Genomic DNA, 14,085 nt, shown 5'->3' with positions numbered 1-14,085 from the left:
GGCCTTCAGCTCAGACAGAAATCCTTTCTCTTTTTTTTTTATTTTATTTTGAAAATATTGATTAAAGGGATTGTGATTTGATGCAGATTCAAAATGCAGATTTTCACTGTATTTTTTTGTTTCTAATCGTGATCACTGATGAATTGCTGTTTTTAGAAACATAACATTTACATTCAGACTAAGGACATCTTTTTACCATCAAACCAGCAGATAATATCTGTAGCAGCATCCTTGCCTGTAACGTATAAAATTACAAAAAACTCTAAACACAAAGAAAGGGTTGTTCTAAATAATAGATTATATGCTGTTTTTTATTTTATTTTTTACAATAAACTATAACCATAGCGATTTAGAAACATTTCTACAGTAATTTATGTAATTTACAAATTAAATCGATTATTCGAAATTAATGAAGCTGCACTGATTATTTCTCTCACCCCTTCCTTTAAACAGTAAGAACACAGTTGCCCCATTAGAGCAAGAAATGTACACAAAAAGGTTTACAAAGCAATGCGATGCAAGATCTATTAAAATAAATTAAATAAATAGCATTTTTTTAGTTGTTGATCAACAGATTTAATGCAGAATTACCGTTCATTTACAGTGGGTTCTGTTGGCTTATGGTGCATTAGTGGAAAATGGATGAGGAACGATTGCAAAAGGATCTAATGACCCAAACACGTCTTCCTTCAAAAGATTTATTACTCAAATCTGTTCAACATTTTTCTGTTATTGCTTTACATTTATTTGCTTATCAGAAATCTCACACATTATTACATTGACATTCTCTACAGTGCAACGTTTCATGAGGTCAAATATATTGTTACTGAAAAGGTTTCCTTACAAATATAAGAGAAAATGTGGAATAAAACCAGTAAAAACTTTAAAAGGGAATGTGTGCAGTAATGAAAATGAACTATTTCCAAACATTTGTTTTTTTTTAAAGCATCTGTTTTCTTTTCACAGTTCTGCAAAAACAATAATACCATAAAAACAGCAGCATCATCGTCTTCCAGCTCACCTCCATCATCCACCCTGTGGTACAAGTACATTTCACACTTTAGGAAAGTTTCTTTGCATTTACGTTGTTGACTTCCTGCACAGACAGGAAGTCCATTATGAGCTTGGCGGTCTTTCTCGGCCGCTCCAGCGCCAAAGAGTGTCCGCAGTTGTCCACAAGCTCCACCCGACAGTCTGGGAGCGCCGCCTGCAGCACGGACGCACCAGAAACATCCAATACCTGAGGGTAAAGGTAGAAAACACACACATCGTGGTTTGAAAATGTACTAAAATACTGGCTCTCACTTTATTTAAAACATAAAGGTTAAATAACGCAACATTACATTAACAACACATTATGTTCTGTTGATAACTTCTTACATTTATTTATTGAAGTTTATAAATAATAATTTATGAAAAACCTCTTTTCTACTTCGTACTGTACACTATAAACTCATTGAGTATATACTGTCTACTATATACTATGAACATGATTAGGCTGTGACCATTCCCACTAAAGTATGCTTCCAAGTTTCCCAAGATGCACTTGGAACCCAAACTCTAACGGTTACCGTGCACCTTGTTTACTGAAAATCATACATGAGTGCTTTGTGAGCTCAACAATTATAGCTGCTGCACAGCAATGGTCAGGGCCAGTCAATTAAATTAAAAACATGATTATCCAACCATACATTTTCTGACTCGCTTATTCTTGTTTTCAGGGTAGCGGGGGTCTGCTAGTGCCTAACTCCAGGTGGGGGTACACCCTGGACAGGGCACCAGTCCATTACAGGACAACACGCACAGACAACCACTCACACACACAATCACTACTACGGGAAATGTTGGACTCCAATCAACTTAACAGTCATGTTTTTGGATTGTGAGAGAAAGCTGGAGTCTATGAAACCTCACCTGTACTGCTGTACTGTCCAGTATCCAGGGATTTATTTCAAAGTTACTGCATTGATTTCACTGAATCATGATTGGAATCAAATCGTTAAAACTAATCGCTACACCTTTAACGTTTAACATTGACTGTTGTTTCTGTGATGATTTATTTACCTGGTCCTCCGTCCCCCAGATGACCTGCAGAGGCGCTGTGATCAGATGCATGTTCTCCTGCAGCATGTAACGACACTTCTCCCCAACGATCTCCATGAAAACTACAAACACAGACATGGTTTGTCTTCACTAATAGTAGAAGTTGTGGTTAGCAGCACCATCATAAGGTTGGCTTTGATAATCTGACAAAGAGCGGATGACGGATAATGAAGAGTCGACTCACCTTCTTTGTAGAAACCATTGTTTTTGATCCTGTTGTTCAGGAGACCTTTAAGGAACTGAAAAACAAATTGAAAATGTATATAAGTCGCACTGGACTATAAGTCCTATTTATTTAAAAATTAGCATAAATAAACATGTGGTAATATCAGCCTGTATCTAAAATATACAAGTTGCACTGGACTATAGGTTGCATTCATTTAGACACTTATTTAAACAAAATCCAATACCAAGAATAGATTTTTCTGGAAAGAAAAGTTATTAAACTACACAATAGCAGTATCTGGTTATATCAACCTGCATCTAAAATCTTTGATATAATACTCTGTATTTTCCAGACTATACGTCTAATGAGTCCTGAAGAGAAAAAAACCCTAACATATATAAGTCACATATATTTAGAAATGCATTTAAAAAAAAAAATCCAAAACCAAGAATAGACTTTTACTTTGGAAAGGAAAGTTATTCAACTACACAGTAGCACACAGAACGATAGCAGCAAAAAGCTTTTTTTGTACCTGTCGAGGGAATTTCATGGGTGCGTGACAGCAGAGGCTCAGCATGTCCTCTAACTCCTGAACGGTGGTGGGGATCAGCGGGATCGACTCGTTCTCCTGTGGATTTTCTTCCAGTTCCTTCAGACGACTGATGAACTTTGATTCCTTTGGGTAATCCAGTCCTGGAGAAACATGGACGAGGCTTCAGTTAAAAACGTAGTCGTCAAACATCAGAAAGAGTCATGCTGAGGAGATGCTGTAGATACCTGCTGGACACATCAGTGTGAGGCTGCACAGGTGTGTGGGATACCGGGCGGCGTAGACACCGGCCACGTTCCCTCCCATTGAGGTGCCCACCAGGTGGAAGGGTGTTTTATCCAGACCGAGACTCTGCACAAACTGCACAGAGTGTGGTTTTAGTCACGAGAAATAACCTAGAAATGTTTAAACAAGACTAAAAAGGAAATGTAATTTTATCTACAGTGGGAATAAAGGGAAGTGATAGCAGCAGACAAAAATGTAAATAAAATAAAAAGAGTATTCGTTATATCGACCTGCATCTAAAATCTCTGCTATAATAGGGTTTATATGGGGTGGATGTTTAATTCATTTTTATCTTTGTAAAAGCACTTTGAGCTGCATTTTATTGTATGAAAAGTGTTTTTGATAAATAAAGATTGATTTGATAAAATACACATTATTTTACTGACTATAAGTCGCATTAGCCAAATAATGCGTCATGAAAAAGGAAAAATAAACAAACAAAAACATATAAGTCGCACTAGGTTATAAGTTGCATTTATTTAGCAATTTCTTTCACAAAATCCAAGACCAATAATAAATATTTAATCTGGAAAGGAAAGTTATTAAATAACACGACAGCAGACAGAACTACAGGCTGAGCTTTATGTTAACGTAACACATTAACAGTTATTCAGCTAATAACTAGCTAATAATGTACATAACTTACTTGCTGGTATTTTAATGTATTTATAGTTGGAATAAAGGAAAACAACAATGAAATTCAACAATTATATGCCACACATTTCTCATATAGAGGCTCTGATTTTCCAATTTTAAAATTTCCTAAATTCAGAATTTGAATTGGTTTACTCACACTAATTAGATTCATTACAGGCTAATAAACTTCCTAAAATCATGCCAGACGTACTTAATACAGTTAATGATGTTAACGTTTGTTATTAATATCATATTTCTCCGCTGTCTGTGTCAAATACACACAATGAAATCACGTGAGATTATGCACGAGATTTGACACCTGTCCAATTGCTAAAGTTGCTACACATTAGGCCACCACAAAATTGCGTTAAAATGCGACATATTGTCAAAAAATGTTGTATCTCCTGTCGTACTGTAATTTAAGCTTGATTTTGAAAACAATAAATCAAAAATATTAATGATATTAGCATTTCAGTTTCAGGAAGTGAATTCCACTTTTCCCCGTTTATTTTCTGCGATCACTGAAAATGTGCGTCACTACTTATGATATGTTGAGGGGGAAAGTGTGGCTGTAACTAGTCTTTATTCAAACGACGTTATTCAAACAGTCATGATGGCATGAACAGTAAAGGTCTATAATCTTCCTTAGGGCGTCTCATTGGTCACTGCTGTGATAAATATGTGGAGAAAAATGAAATGTTTGTTGCACAAAAAAAACTAACACAGAGGTTATTCATGTGATTGTAATGGTAATAAATGCCATTAAATTGGTGGTTTGTGTTTCTTACAATTGGTGAAAACACACACACACACACATATACTGTATATATATATATATATATATATACACACATAATCAGACCTGGTGGATTCTGTTGGCTTGGCCCTGGATGCTGTAATCCTGAGGGCCTGTGCGGCTCGTCCCCTCGTGTCCAGGCATGTCCACACACACCACATGTTGGTCCCTGGGGAGGTACTGGTTTATACACAAAAACAAATACACAGCATTAACAACCAGCTCGTTTTATCACGCGTTTGCATAAACTATGAAAGTGACAAACGGGTTATAAACATGGCAATAAATCATAGCAATGTCATAAATTGTGCCTTTTTTTGTTAAGATCACATGAAATTATTTTCTATCATTTCTTTTCTCCACTTGTCCATTAAAATTACAAGTTAACCCAGTGGTTCTCAACCTTTTCAGCCCATGATCCCCAAAATAAAGGTTCCAGAGACCGGGGACCCCCACTGTAGCTGAAGGTGGTTGAACACAGACATGAACATTGAAGAACAGTCATGTGGACAGTGTTTCATTCTGTTCCCTTCACTCCGTCTTAACGCATACAGAATGGACGTTGTTATTTCCCAGTTGCTCTTTATTTATCCTCGTGTCTCTCAGCATACATATTACTGCAGTCGGCTCTAGCTCCGGTCCGTGTCCCACTCAAATCGGTCCCCCTAGGAACACCTATATACAGTACATAGCCCTTGACACAGACAGGACCATCTATAAGGGGGAATAAAGGGGAGAGATTTATGGGGTCCATCCATAAAGTCAGCAAAATGATGGTCTATTGTTCTATGAATCTGTGATAACCACATTTATTTATCTGAATAATATCCACTAATATCCAGGAAGTTTATTATTATTTGCTCCATAGTATATAATAAATCCTTGTTTTAATCAGAAATAAAAATGATTTCAAAGTGACCAAAAATGGTGGAAAAGGAGGTGAAATGGGATTTTAAAAACCACAGAAATTTGTTAAACCTTACAAATTAGAGTAGTAAAAAATGGACAGAAAAATTGGTAAAAAAGGTTTCAAAGTGTCAATATTGGAACAATTAGTTTAAATTGGTAAATAATGGGCATGACAAATGGTGCATGTGGTTAAATTGGCAAAAATAAGCATGAAATATGGTGAAATGAGGTTAAAAGTGACAATAATAGGTCAAAATATGCAACATTAGGTGGGAAAAGTGGTGGGAATGGTTTATAAGTGCCAAAAATGTCATGAAATTGGTAAAAATGTGCAGAAAAAGCAGAAATGGGAGTAATGTAGCAAAAATGTGGCAAGAAAATAGGTTAAAAATAGGTTAAAATATGGCAAGTTTGGTGTAGTTGCAGAAAAAGGTTAAAAATAAGCAAAAATGAGCTCAAATTGTAAAAAAAAATATATATAAAAAATCCTAGTTTCTTGAAGGCATCTAGAGACCCCTCTCCCAGTGTCTTGCGACCGCAAATGGGATCCTGACCCCAAGGTTGAGAACGACCGAGTTAACAGATACAAACTACAGTGTTGGTTCCCCTTCTTCCTTTTAGAATAGATAAAGTACAATCTAATCTCATCTTCAACCAATACGCCAACTTTTAAATGAATGAATGGATGTGGTTACCTTGACAACAGGGAGCCACATGTCCTTTGTGGCTGAGAAGCCATGCAGCAGCAGCAGCGATGGCGTGACACGTCCTGGCGTTCCTCGACTGGAGTAACAGAAGCGATAACTTCCATAGTGGGAGTAACTGACCACCAGGCCCAGTTTACGCCGCATGTACCTGCAGAACGGATTCATCCACATTATCAGGGTTTGGGTTTTTGAGAGCTTCACATTGTGTTTGGTTATTGTGATTGAATATATCAATCCAACATTATTTATATAGCATCTTTATTACAGATTCAACTGTGATCCATAGTACCTGATAGAACTGTTCAACGATGAAAAGTGAAATGACAAAAAGGTTTAGAGACGAATGCACACAGAAGTTATTTAATAAAATATTTAAAAAGATGACAAATAAGAAAGAGTGAGCGATAAAAACACAGCAGATAAGCGAAGAATTTATAAAATATAAAACATAAAGATTAGCATAAAAACAGTAAAAGTTAAAAACAACAATAATAATAAAAAAGAATAGATTTCACATATGAAATAATTCAAAGAATAAAATGATAAAGCACTAAATAAAATCCAGACTGAATAAATAGGTTTTCAGCTTGTGTTTTAAAATCGTAAAATTCTCTATTGGGTTAGTTCACATGTGTGAAACTCATGGCCCGGGGGCCAAATCTGGCCCATTGGAGCATCCAATTTGGCCCGCAGGAGAAAGTAAAAAAATTACAGAGAAAACATGAATCATTGTGTAAATTAAACTCGACACTACTGGTGCTTATATTGCATGATTGCAGTCATTTTTAATGTTAAACTGTTGAAAAATTCTTACAAAATTCTTCAATTTTCCTCAAATTATTACATAATATTTCCATTAATAAAATAGAAATTGGTCACATGAGAAATTTAAAGTGAAGATCCTGTTAGGACTGATATCTGTCACTTATTGCTAGAATATTGTTGTTTTCTTACATGTTTTGTATTTTATGTGCACGTAAAAGTGCAAACTAGGGTAAAATATTGTTGAAATTACTCGTTTTCCTGCATAAAATCTGTGGCCCTTTTGAGATCAAACTGGTCCGTATTTGGCCCCTGAACTCGTTTGTTATGCTGAGGTCTGTTTGGATGATAAAGGTAAACCACACAGCGTCAGGGAGCTAATAATAATATGATCTAATATATGTAGATTAGTTATTGACATATTTAACATTAACTCCATTTAAATTATACACAAGATCAGATTTATTCATGACAGTAAGGAGGACATTAAAACCTGCACTACATGTTATTTATTTTGTGTTTCCCAAAAAAAAACATTTCATTATGTGAACTGTTTATATTAATAATGATAATATTGCTGATGATTGTATCTAATAAATAAATATTCTAAGTTCTATGAGACAGACTCAGCTCTGCGTGAACGTTAATCCTTTAAGAAGTCGACATGCAGCCTTGGTCAAAGTCCTTGAGGCCCAACCACAGCCCTTTCACAATAAAAGCATTTAGGTAACAGCAGCACAATATTAATAAACATCAGTGAAATGTTCCTAAAACTACAACATTTCTACATCATTTTGTAGGAAACTTGGTTTGGTTCTCACATGGTTTCTTATTAAAACAATATATAAAAAGAACATTAACAAATAATGATGTAGTTAAAAAGGTAAAATACTATTACATGTAATAATTGAGCCTCACAGGCAACATGGCTCACACAGTCAATAAGCATGAGGATTTGGTTATAAATATGATTATATATGATTATATATCACCATGGGAGTGAATGAATGTTAATATTCAGCAGCTTCTATTTTCTAGGCAGTCGATTGTTAAGGGAAGTAAAAACATATTTAATGTTTCCAAACGTCATTATAAATAACTTAAATAATTATTATTTTTGTAGAATGTTTAAACTTTCTGTTGAAACAAAGAGTCAACATGGCGTCACTAAGGAATGACAAAGATTATTAGTTTACAAGTTCACTACTATTTATTACGATTAATTATTAATTCATGTTTAATCATTAATCATTTTTAAATGATGAACTACATTAATTATAAATTACTTTATTACTATTACTTATTAATAAATGTACTTTATTTATTACTATTTATTTAAATAGTAGTAAATAAATTGTAATAATTATTATAATTTAATTAATAATTACATCAATTATAAATTATTATTTATTACTATTTATTTTTATTACTATTTACTGTTTAATACTATTATTAGTTTACGTTACAAAATAACTTACATATTTTTTTATTATTATTTTATAGAATGTCTTAAACTTTCTGTTGAAACAACATGCGTCACTAAGGAATAATAAAGGATAATTAGTTTCTAGAGGAGGAGGAACTTTCATTTGTGGCGCTAGTGCACCAATCTGTTCATTTACAACGTCTAATGACACATTCACACCAAACACTTTCAAAGCATTAACAGCATCAGGTTTACATAGACAATATACGGTGGACGCGTTTAAGGGAGCACCTCCTGTGTGGCTCGTTTTGAAGCTTTTTGCGCGGCGGACACTGTGCGTTTTGGGATTTCAAGTTTTTGACTTGAACGGCCTCCAACGCGGCCAACGCAAGAGTTGGGATTGTAAAACTTTTGGGGTACATCGCGGCGCATCAACCAATCAGGAGCGTTCCCCAACTGTGACGTATTCAGAATAATGAGAAGGAAAAAAAAGCCCTGACTGGAGGCGGAGACAGATGGACAGATGCTCTACTGCTGGCATAGAGCACCTGTAGTTGGGGTCCTGGTAGGAGATGTCAGCGCTGATGAGGGTCAGCAGGTCGTCAAACTGGGCACGAGAGAGACAGAAGTAGCGCTGACAGTGACTCTCGTCCAAGAGCTGAAAGCTCTGGTGAATCCAGGAACGGCGCCGAGGCTCAAATAAAACCAAGCCACTCTCTGGATAATGTAGAGCTGATGAACGGGGGTCAGAGGGGGCGTGTTCAGCAAGGAACGCCAAACTTTATTCTCTATAGCTCTCTGACATCACAGTGCTCACACTGAGTCACACCAAAATACATCCGACCAGAAACACCACCTTCTCAACACAATAATGTTCCCACCACTTCAGTCACTGGATGAATTATGAACGTAACTGATCATCCATTGTTTGAACACCACCAGTAACAGAGAAGCCCCTCCCCTAAACGCGCTCCCTTTCCAACTTCCCAACAATAAGTAGAAGAAGAACCTCCACCAGCCCAACCAGTTACATCTACTACTGTATATACACACACGTGTGTGTGGAAGCTGTTAAAGTTGTTCTAAAGAACAAAGTGAGCCACAAATACTGAAACTCTGTGTGTGCTACTGACTGGCATCACTAAATGTGCTTATTATTGTGGTTTTACTTTTTTAAAATTGTTTATATTCATTTAATCACAGTAAAAATCACATTATAAAAGTATTTAATATTATTCATAAAGTGCCCTTCGTTATATACTGTAGCTTATTTTGTTTCGTTTTAGGAGTCGCTGCTTTTGTTACTGTGAGCTAACAAAGTGTGAGAACAACTGATGTAAACTCTATTAATAGAACTTTAATGCAGCTATAGGAGAAAAACTGATGAATTCTGTGGTTACTTTGTTCACTGATTCTCTGTTAATGGTTCAGTCGTACCAGTTGTAGGTTCTGATCAGCGCTCCAGGCCAGAAGATGAAGGACGTGATGAAGACGACAGCAGGAAAGAGCAGAAGTCCTCCTGTTAGGACCACGATACGAGCAGCGCTCAGCTCCATCCTGTCACACTGGAAACAGAAAGAAAACCACTGAGGATTCTAACATGATGTAAACACCTGCTTTCAAACAGCATTTCAATAATAATCATTTACAGCAGTGGTTCACAACCCTTTTTAAGGTCGTTACCTCATTTATAACGACTGGTGACCCCAGAGAATTTTTCCCTGTAGAATTAGTTTTTGATCATGTTTGTTTTACTGTGTTACACATAGAGATTAGACAGGATTAATGCACACAGATACAGATATTTTCATTTGAACTACATTTATAGATATTTATTTTTTGTTTAAATATTTTTTGCATTTGTTTATTTTTTTTCTTCTAACTTATGCCTACCCTACAGTTGTTACATTATTATCATAAGTTGGTAATGTATTTATTTTTGTTTCTTACTGTCCGAACAATAAAGGTCTATTCTATTCTACTCTATTCTATTCTATTCTACTCTACTCAACTCCATTCTACTCTACTCTATCCTATCATACTGTAGTCTATTCTACTCTATTCTAGTATATTATAATGTACTTTATTCTATTTTTTTCTACTCTATTGAGAAAGTAAAATTGTAGAATACAGTTGTTTAAGATTGTGTGTGGTGTTTTAATTTGAAAAAGAAAAATTAAAACATTTAAAATTAAATTTGAATCAGTATTTTTTTGTTTTTCTTATTGATTACTAAGCATTCCAAGCGACCCCACATGGGGTCACGACCCCAAGGTTGAGAAACACTGTTTTACAGGCTCGTAGAGGTAGATAACAACCTACAGATAAAATATGTTTCCCTGAAAAAAATTATATTTAGTCTTATCAATGAAACTATTATGTGATTATATTATTACAGTAATAATAACTTTTAACAGTATTAGCAATAAAGCAGGTGATTCAAGTATTTATCTAATTATCTAATAAATACAGCACGTTTTACACAAAGAAACATACACATTTTTTTATTTTTAAGTACAAAAAATTAATAATAATAATAATCTACAACTACAAAAAACTGTCATGTGACGTTTAACACTGATTTTAGACTAATACTGGTATTAATGCTTTCTCAGAAATGTCTTATTTTGTACTTGAAAAATTTGGTCACACTTTATTTTAAGTTTTATACATAACGCTGACATTACACTGTCATTAGCATAAATAAAGTGTCATAGAGGCTGTCATTACATTTTGCTTTTGCTAAATACCCTAAATCCATATAAGAGTAAATTAAAATAATGAATAAAATAAATAAGTAAAAGAACAAATTTAAAAAATAAAAAATAAATTAAAAAAAACTTCTCCAATAAACAGGTCCAGGTCCCAATTAAAGAGGTAGAGACCAGCAGTTTCCCTGTGAGATTAAAAACCAGATTATCACCCCACCAAATTAAAATAAAATAAATAATTAGGGTTAGGAGTTAGGGTAAATTAATGACATCATTTATGACACTTTATCAATATTAATGGCAGGTGTCATGTCATATTAATGACAGTGTAATGGTAGCCTTTATGTATAAAACTTGCCAAAGATTTTAGTTTGAAATTAGATTAGATTAGAGAAACTTTATTAATCCCAATGGGGAAATTTATTTGCCACCAAGTTGCACGGTTTACACATACAGTCCACAACATGACGTTAAAAGTACATACAAATTACAAAAAAAAAAAAACAAATTCAAAAGAAATAGATGACATACAATAAAAATGCCATTGACATGATTTAGAGCTTCCACAGAACACACATAGCAACAATTCACAAATGTTCATTAAAATAACGGAGACTGCTGCCAGAATAAAATAACTTCTTAGTCCAATAAAAGTGTTGTAAAGAAGTTAACATTCAAAGTTTAGAACAGATTTCACTTTTTTCCCGATCATCTTTTCATAGACCTTTAATTAAGACATGTTCCTTTGTATGTGCAAATGTATTTATCTGATAGGTACGTTTCTTATTTGCAAAACCAAATACATGACTTTGTGAGTAAAACATGTTTGTTTGGTTTTTGTCATCGTGAGGTTGACAGGTTTTTTTTTTTTTTTTACCATATCTTATCTGAAACACTTAAAAACCGGTTCTAACACAGAATTCATTTTGTGAACATAAAGCTTGAGACTCACAAAAACTCAGGTGAATGTTTGAGTTTTAAAGCTCAGACCATTAATTACCTTCATTTACAACTACTGAAGGTTTACAGACAAACAAATCAATAAACCTACTGTTTAAATGTGATTAAATGTGTGTTAAACAAACAAGACTTCACCAACCTGAGCAGATCTCGTCTCTGTCACTGACTAACGGTTGTCCTCCATTAGGTCCGCTTTTTTGACCTGATGACGCAACTCTCTTATCTCTATCTTAAAGGGAGAGTAGAACAGAGGCCGTGCTGCGTTCAAACACCGTCCAAAATAATTGGAAATCTCCACGATTCCTCAATCCCTGCAATATGGAAGTATTATGATCCTCCACACGAGGGCGCCACATTATTAGTGTTTGTCCTCAACAATTGTGTCTGCAACAACGGTGTCAAACTCAAGGCCCGGGGGCCAAATCCAGCCCTTTAGACCAGTGGTTCCCAAACTGGGGTCCATGAACACCTCTCAGGAGGTGCACAGAAACAGTTTATTCTTTAACGTTACAGATTTTTTCAACAAAAGGTGAAGTTCAAATTCTAAAATGAGCAAAACATCAGAAATAAATGAATAAAAAAGCCTAAAGGGGTACTGCTTGTGATAGGAAACAAAGACTAAGGGGTACATGACAGTTTAGGAAACACTGCTTTAGAGCATCCAATACATAAGGCCCACAGGAGAAAGTAAAAATGACAGAGACACAGTTTTTCCCGGTGCTTTTATCGCACAATTGAAGTCATTTTTTTATGTTAAACTGTTGAAAAAACTCAAAATTCTAAAAAAGTATTTGAATTGTTTCTCAAATTATTATTTAATATTTCCCTTAATTAAACAGAAATGTGTTCAAAAATCTAGAAAATAAAAAGTGAAGACCCTGTTGGGACTGATATCTGTCACTTATTGCTTGGATATTGTCAGGTTTTTATATACAGTATATATATATATATATATATATTGTATTTTATGTAGAAGTGAACAATAATGTTGAAATTATTCGTTTTACCGCATAAAATCTGTGGCCTACTTGAGATTAAACTGCTCCGTATTTGTATAGTGCAGGTGTTCTCAACCTTGGGGTCAGGACCCGATTTGGGGTCGCGAGACACTGGGAGGGGGTCACCAGATGCCTTCAAGAAACTATGAAAATTTTTCGAATATTTAAAACCCATTTTTGCTTTTATTTTTTTTTTACAATTTTTCTGTAACTACACCAAACCTTTCATATCTTAACCTTTTTTCATCACTTTTTCTTGACATATTTTTGCTCCTTTTAATGCATTTTTGCTACATTTCTGCCACTTCTCCGTCAAATCTCAATTGATTTTTTTGCACATTATTTTCCATTTTCAAGACATTTTTAGCACTTTTAAACCACATTAACCATTTGTCATGCCCATTATTTGCCAGTTTAAACTAATTGTTCAAATTTGAACCCTTTTAACTACTTTTGTCCATTTTTGTTCATTCTTTTTTAACCAATTTCTGTGGTTTTTGATCTTAACAAAATAATGGTAATAGACTTTATAATTTTTTTTAAACCATCTCTACTCAACTTATTATTATTGTTATAATAATAAAATATTAATAATAATAATAATGATTATTATTATTGCTTTAATCATCTTGTTCTTTATTTATTTTTTATTATGAGACTCTGTTTACTGTTGTCTCAATTTTCTTTGTACCATAAACAAGCATCATTGCTGTCATCTGATATATTTACATTTATTTCCGAGTAAATGGATGTTTATTATTGTTTATTACTATATGTGTTTCTTTCAAATAAACAACAAAATGAAATCTAAATCTTTGCTTTTACTGTAAAACACTTTGTGATGCATTTTAGTAAAACGTGTTATGTAAATAAAGTTTATTTGAATGGATACAAATGAATAGTTTTCTGAGAATTCTCTGGCCTCTAAAGAGTTAAATGAACCCATAATGTTCTTATACACATTGGTTTCTTCTCCCACCATCCAGAAACATGTACGTACTGTATGTTGGGTTCACTGGTGTTACTGGTGCTAAATTACAGCTTGATCAAAGCTTTCTCTCTAATGAAGGTGAGGT

At 34.3% G+C, this 14,085-nt stretch overlaps 1 protein-coding gene across 1 annotated transcript; it reads right to left on the bottom strand.

Moving 5' to 3' along the window:
• Positions 1 to 604: 604 nt before the first annotated feature.
• Positions 605 to 12,239, bottom strand: LOC114463093 (monoacylglycerol lipase abhd6-B-like). The gene is made up of 9 exons (XM_028446355.1): positions 12,151 to 12,239; positions 9,778 to 9,905; positions 6,141 to 6,300; positions 4,603 to 4,716; positions 3,047 to 3,179; positions 2,802 to 2,962; positions 2,288 to 2,342; positions 2,065 to 2,165; positions 605 to 1,240 (listed from the first exon to the last, which is right to left on the bottom strand). Exons 2-9 carry the CDS (start codon positions 9,894 to 9,896, stop codon positions 1,061 to 1,063), a joined length of 1,023 nt encoding a protein of 340 aa, XP_028302156.1. The 5' UTR covers positions 9,897 to 9,905; positions 12,151 to 12,239; the 3' UTR covers positions 605 to 1,060.
• Between the last annotated feature and the right edge of the window lie 1,846 nt (positions 12,240 to 14,085).

The sequence above is a fragment of the Gouania willdenowi genome, chromosome 5 (assembly GCF_900634775.1).
Source record: "Gouania willdenowi chromosome 5, fGouWil2.1, whole genome shotgun sequence".
Classification (NCBI taxonomy): Eukaryota; Metazoa; Chordata; class Actinopteri; order Blenniiformes; family Gobiesocidae; genus Gouania; species Gouania willdenowi.
This window is presented reverse-complemented; position numbering and strand designations above follow the sequence as displayed.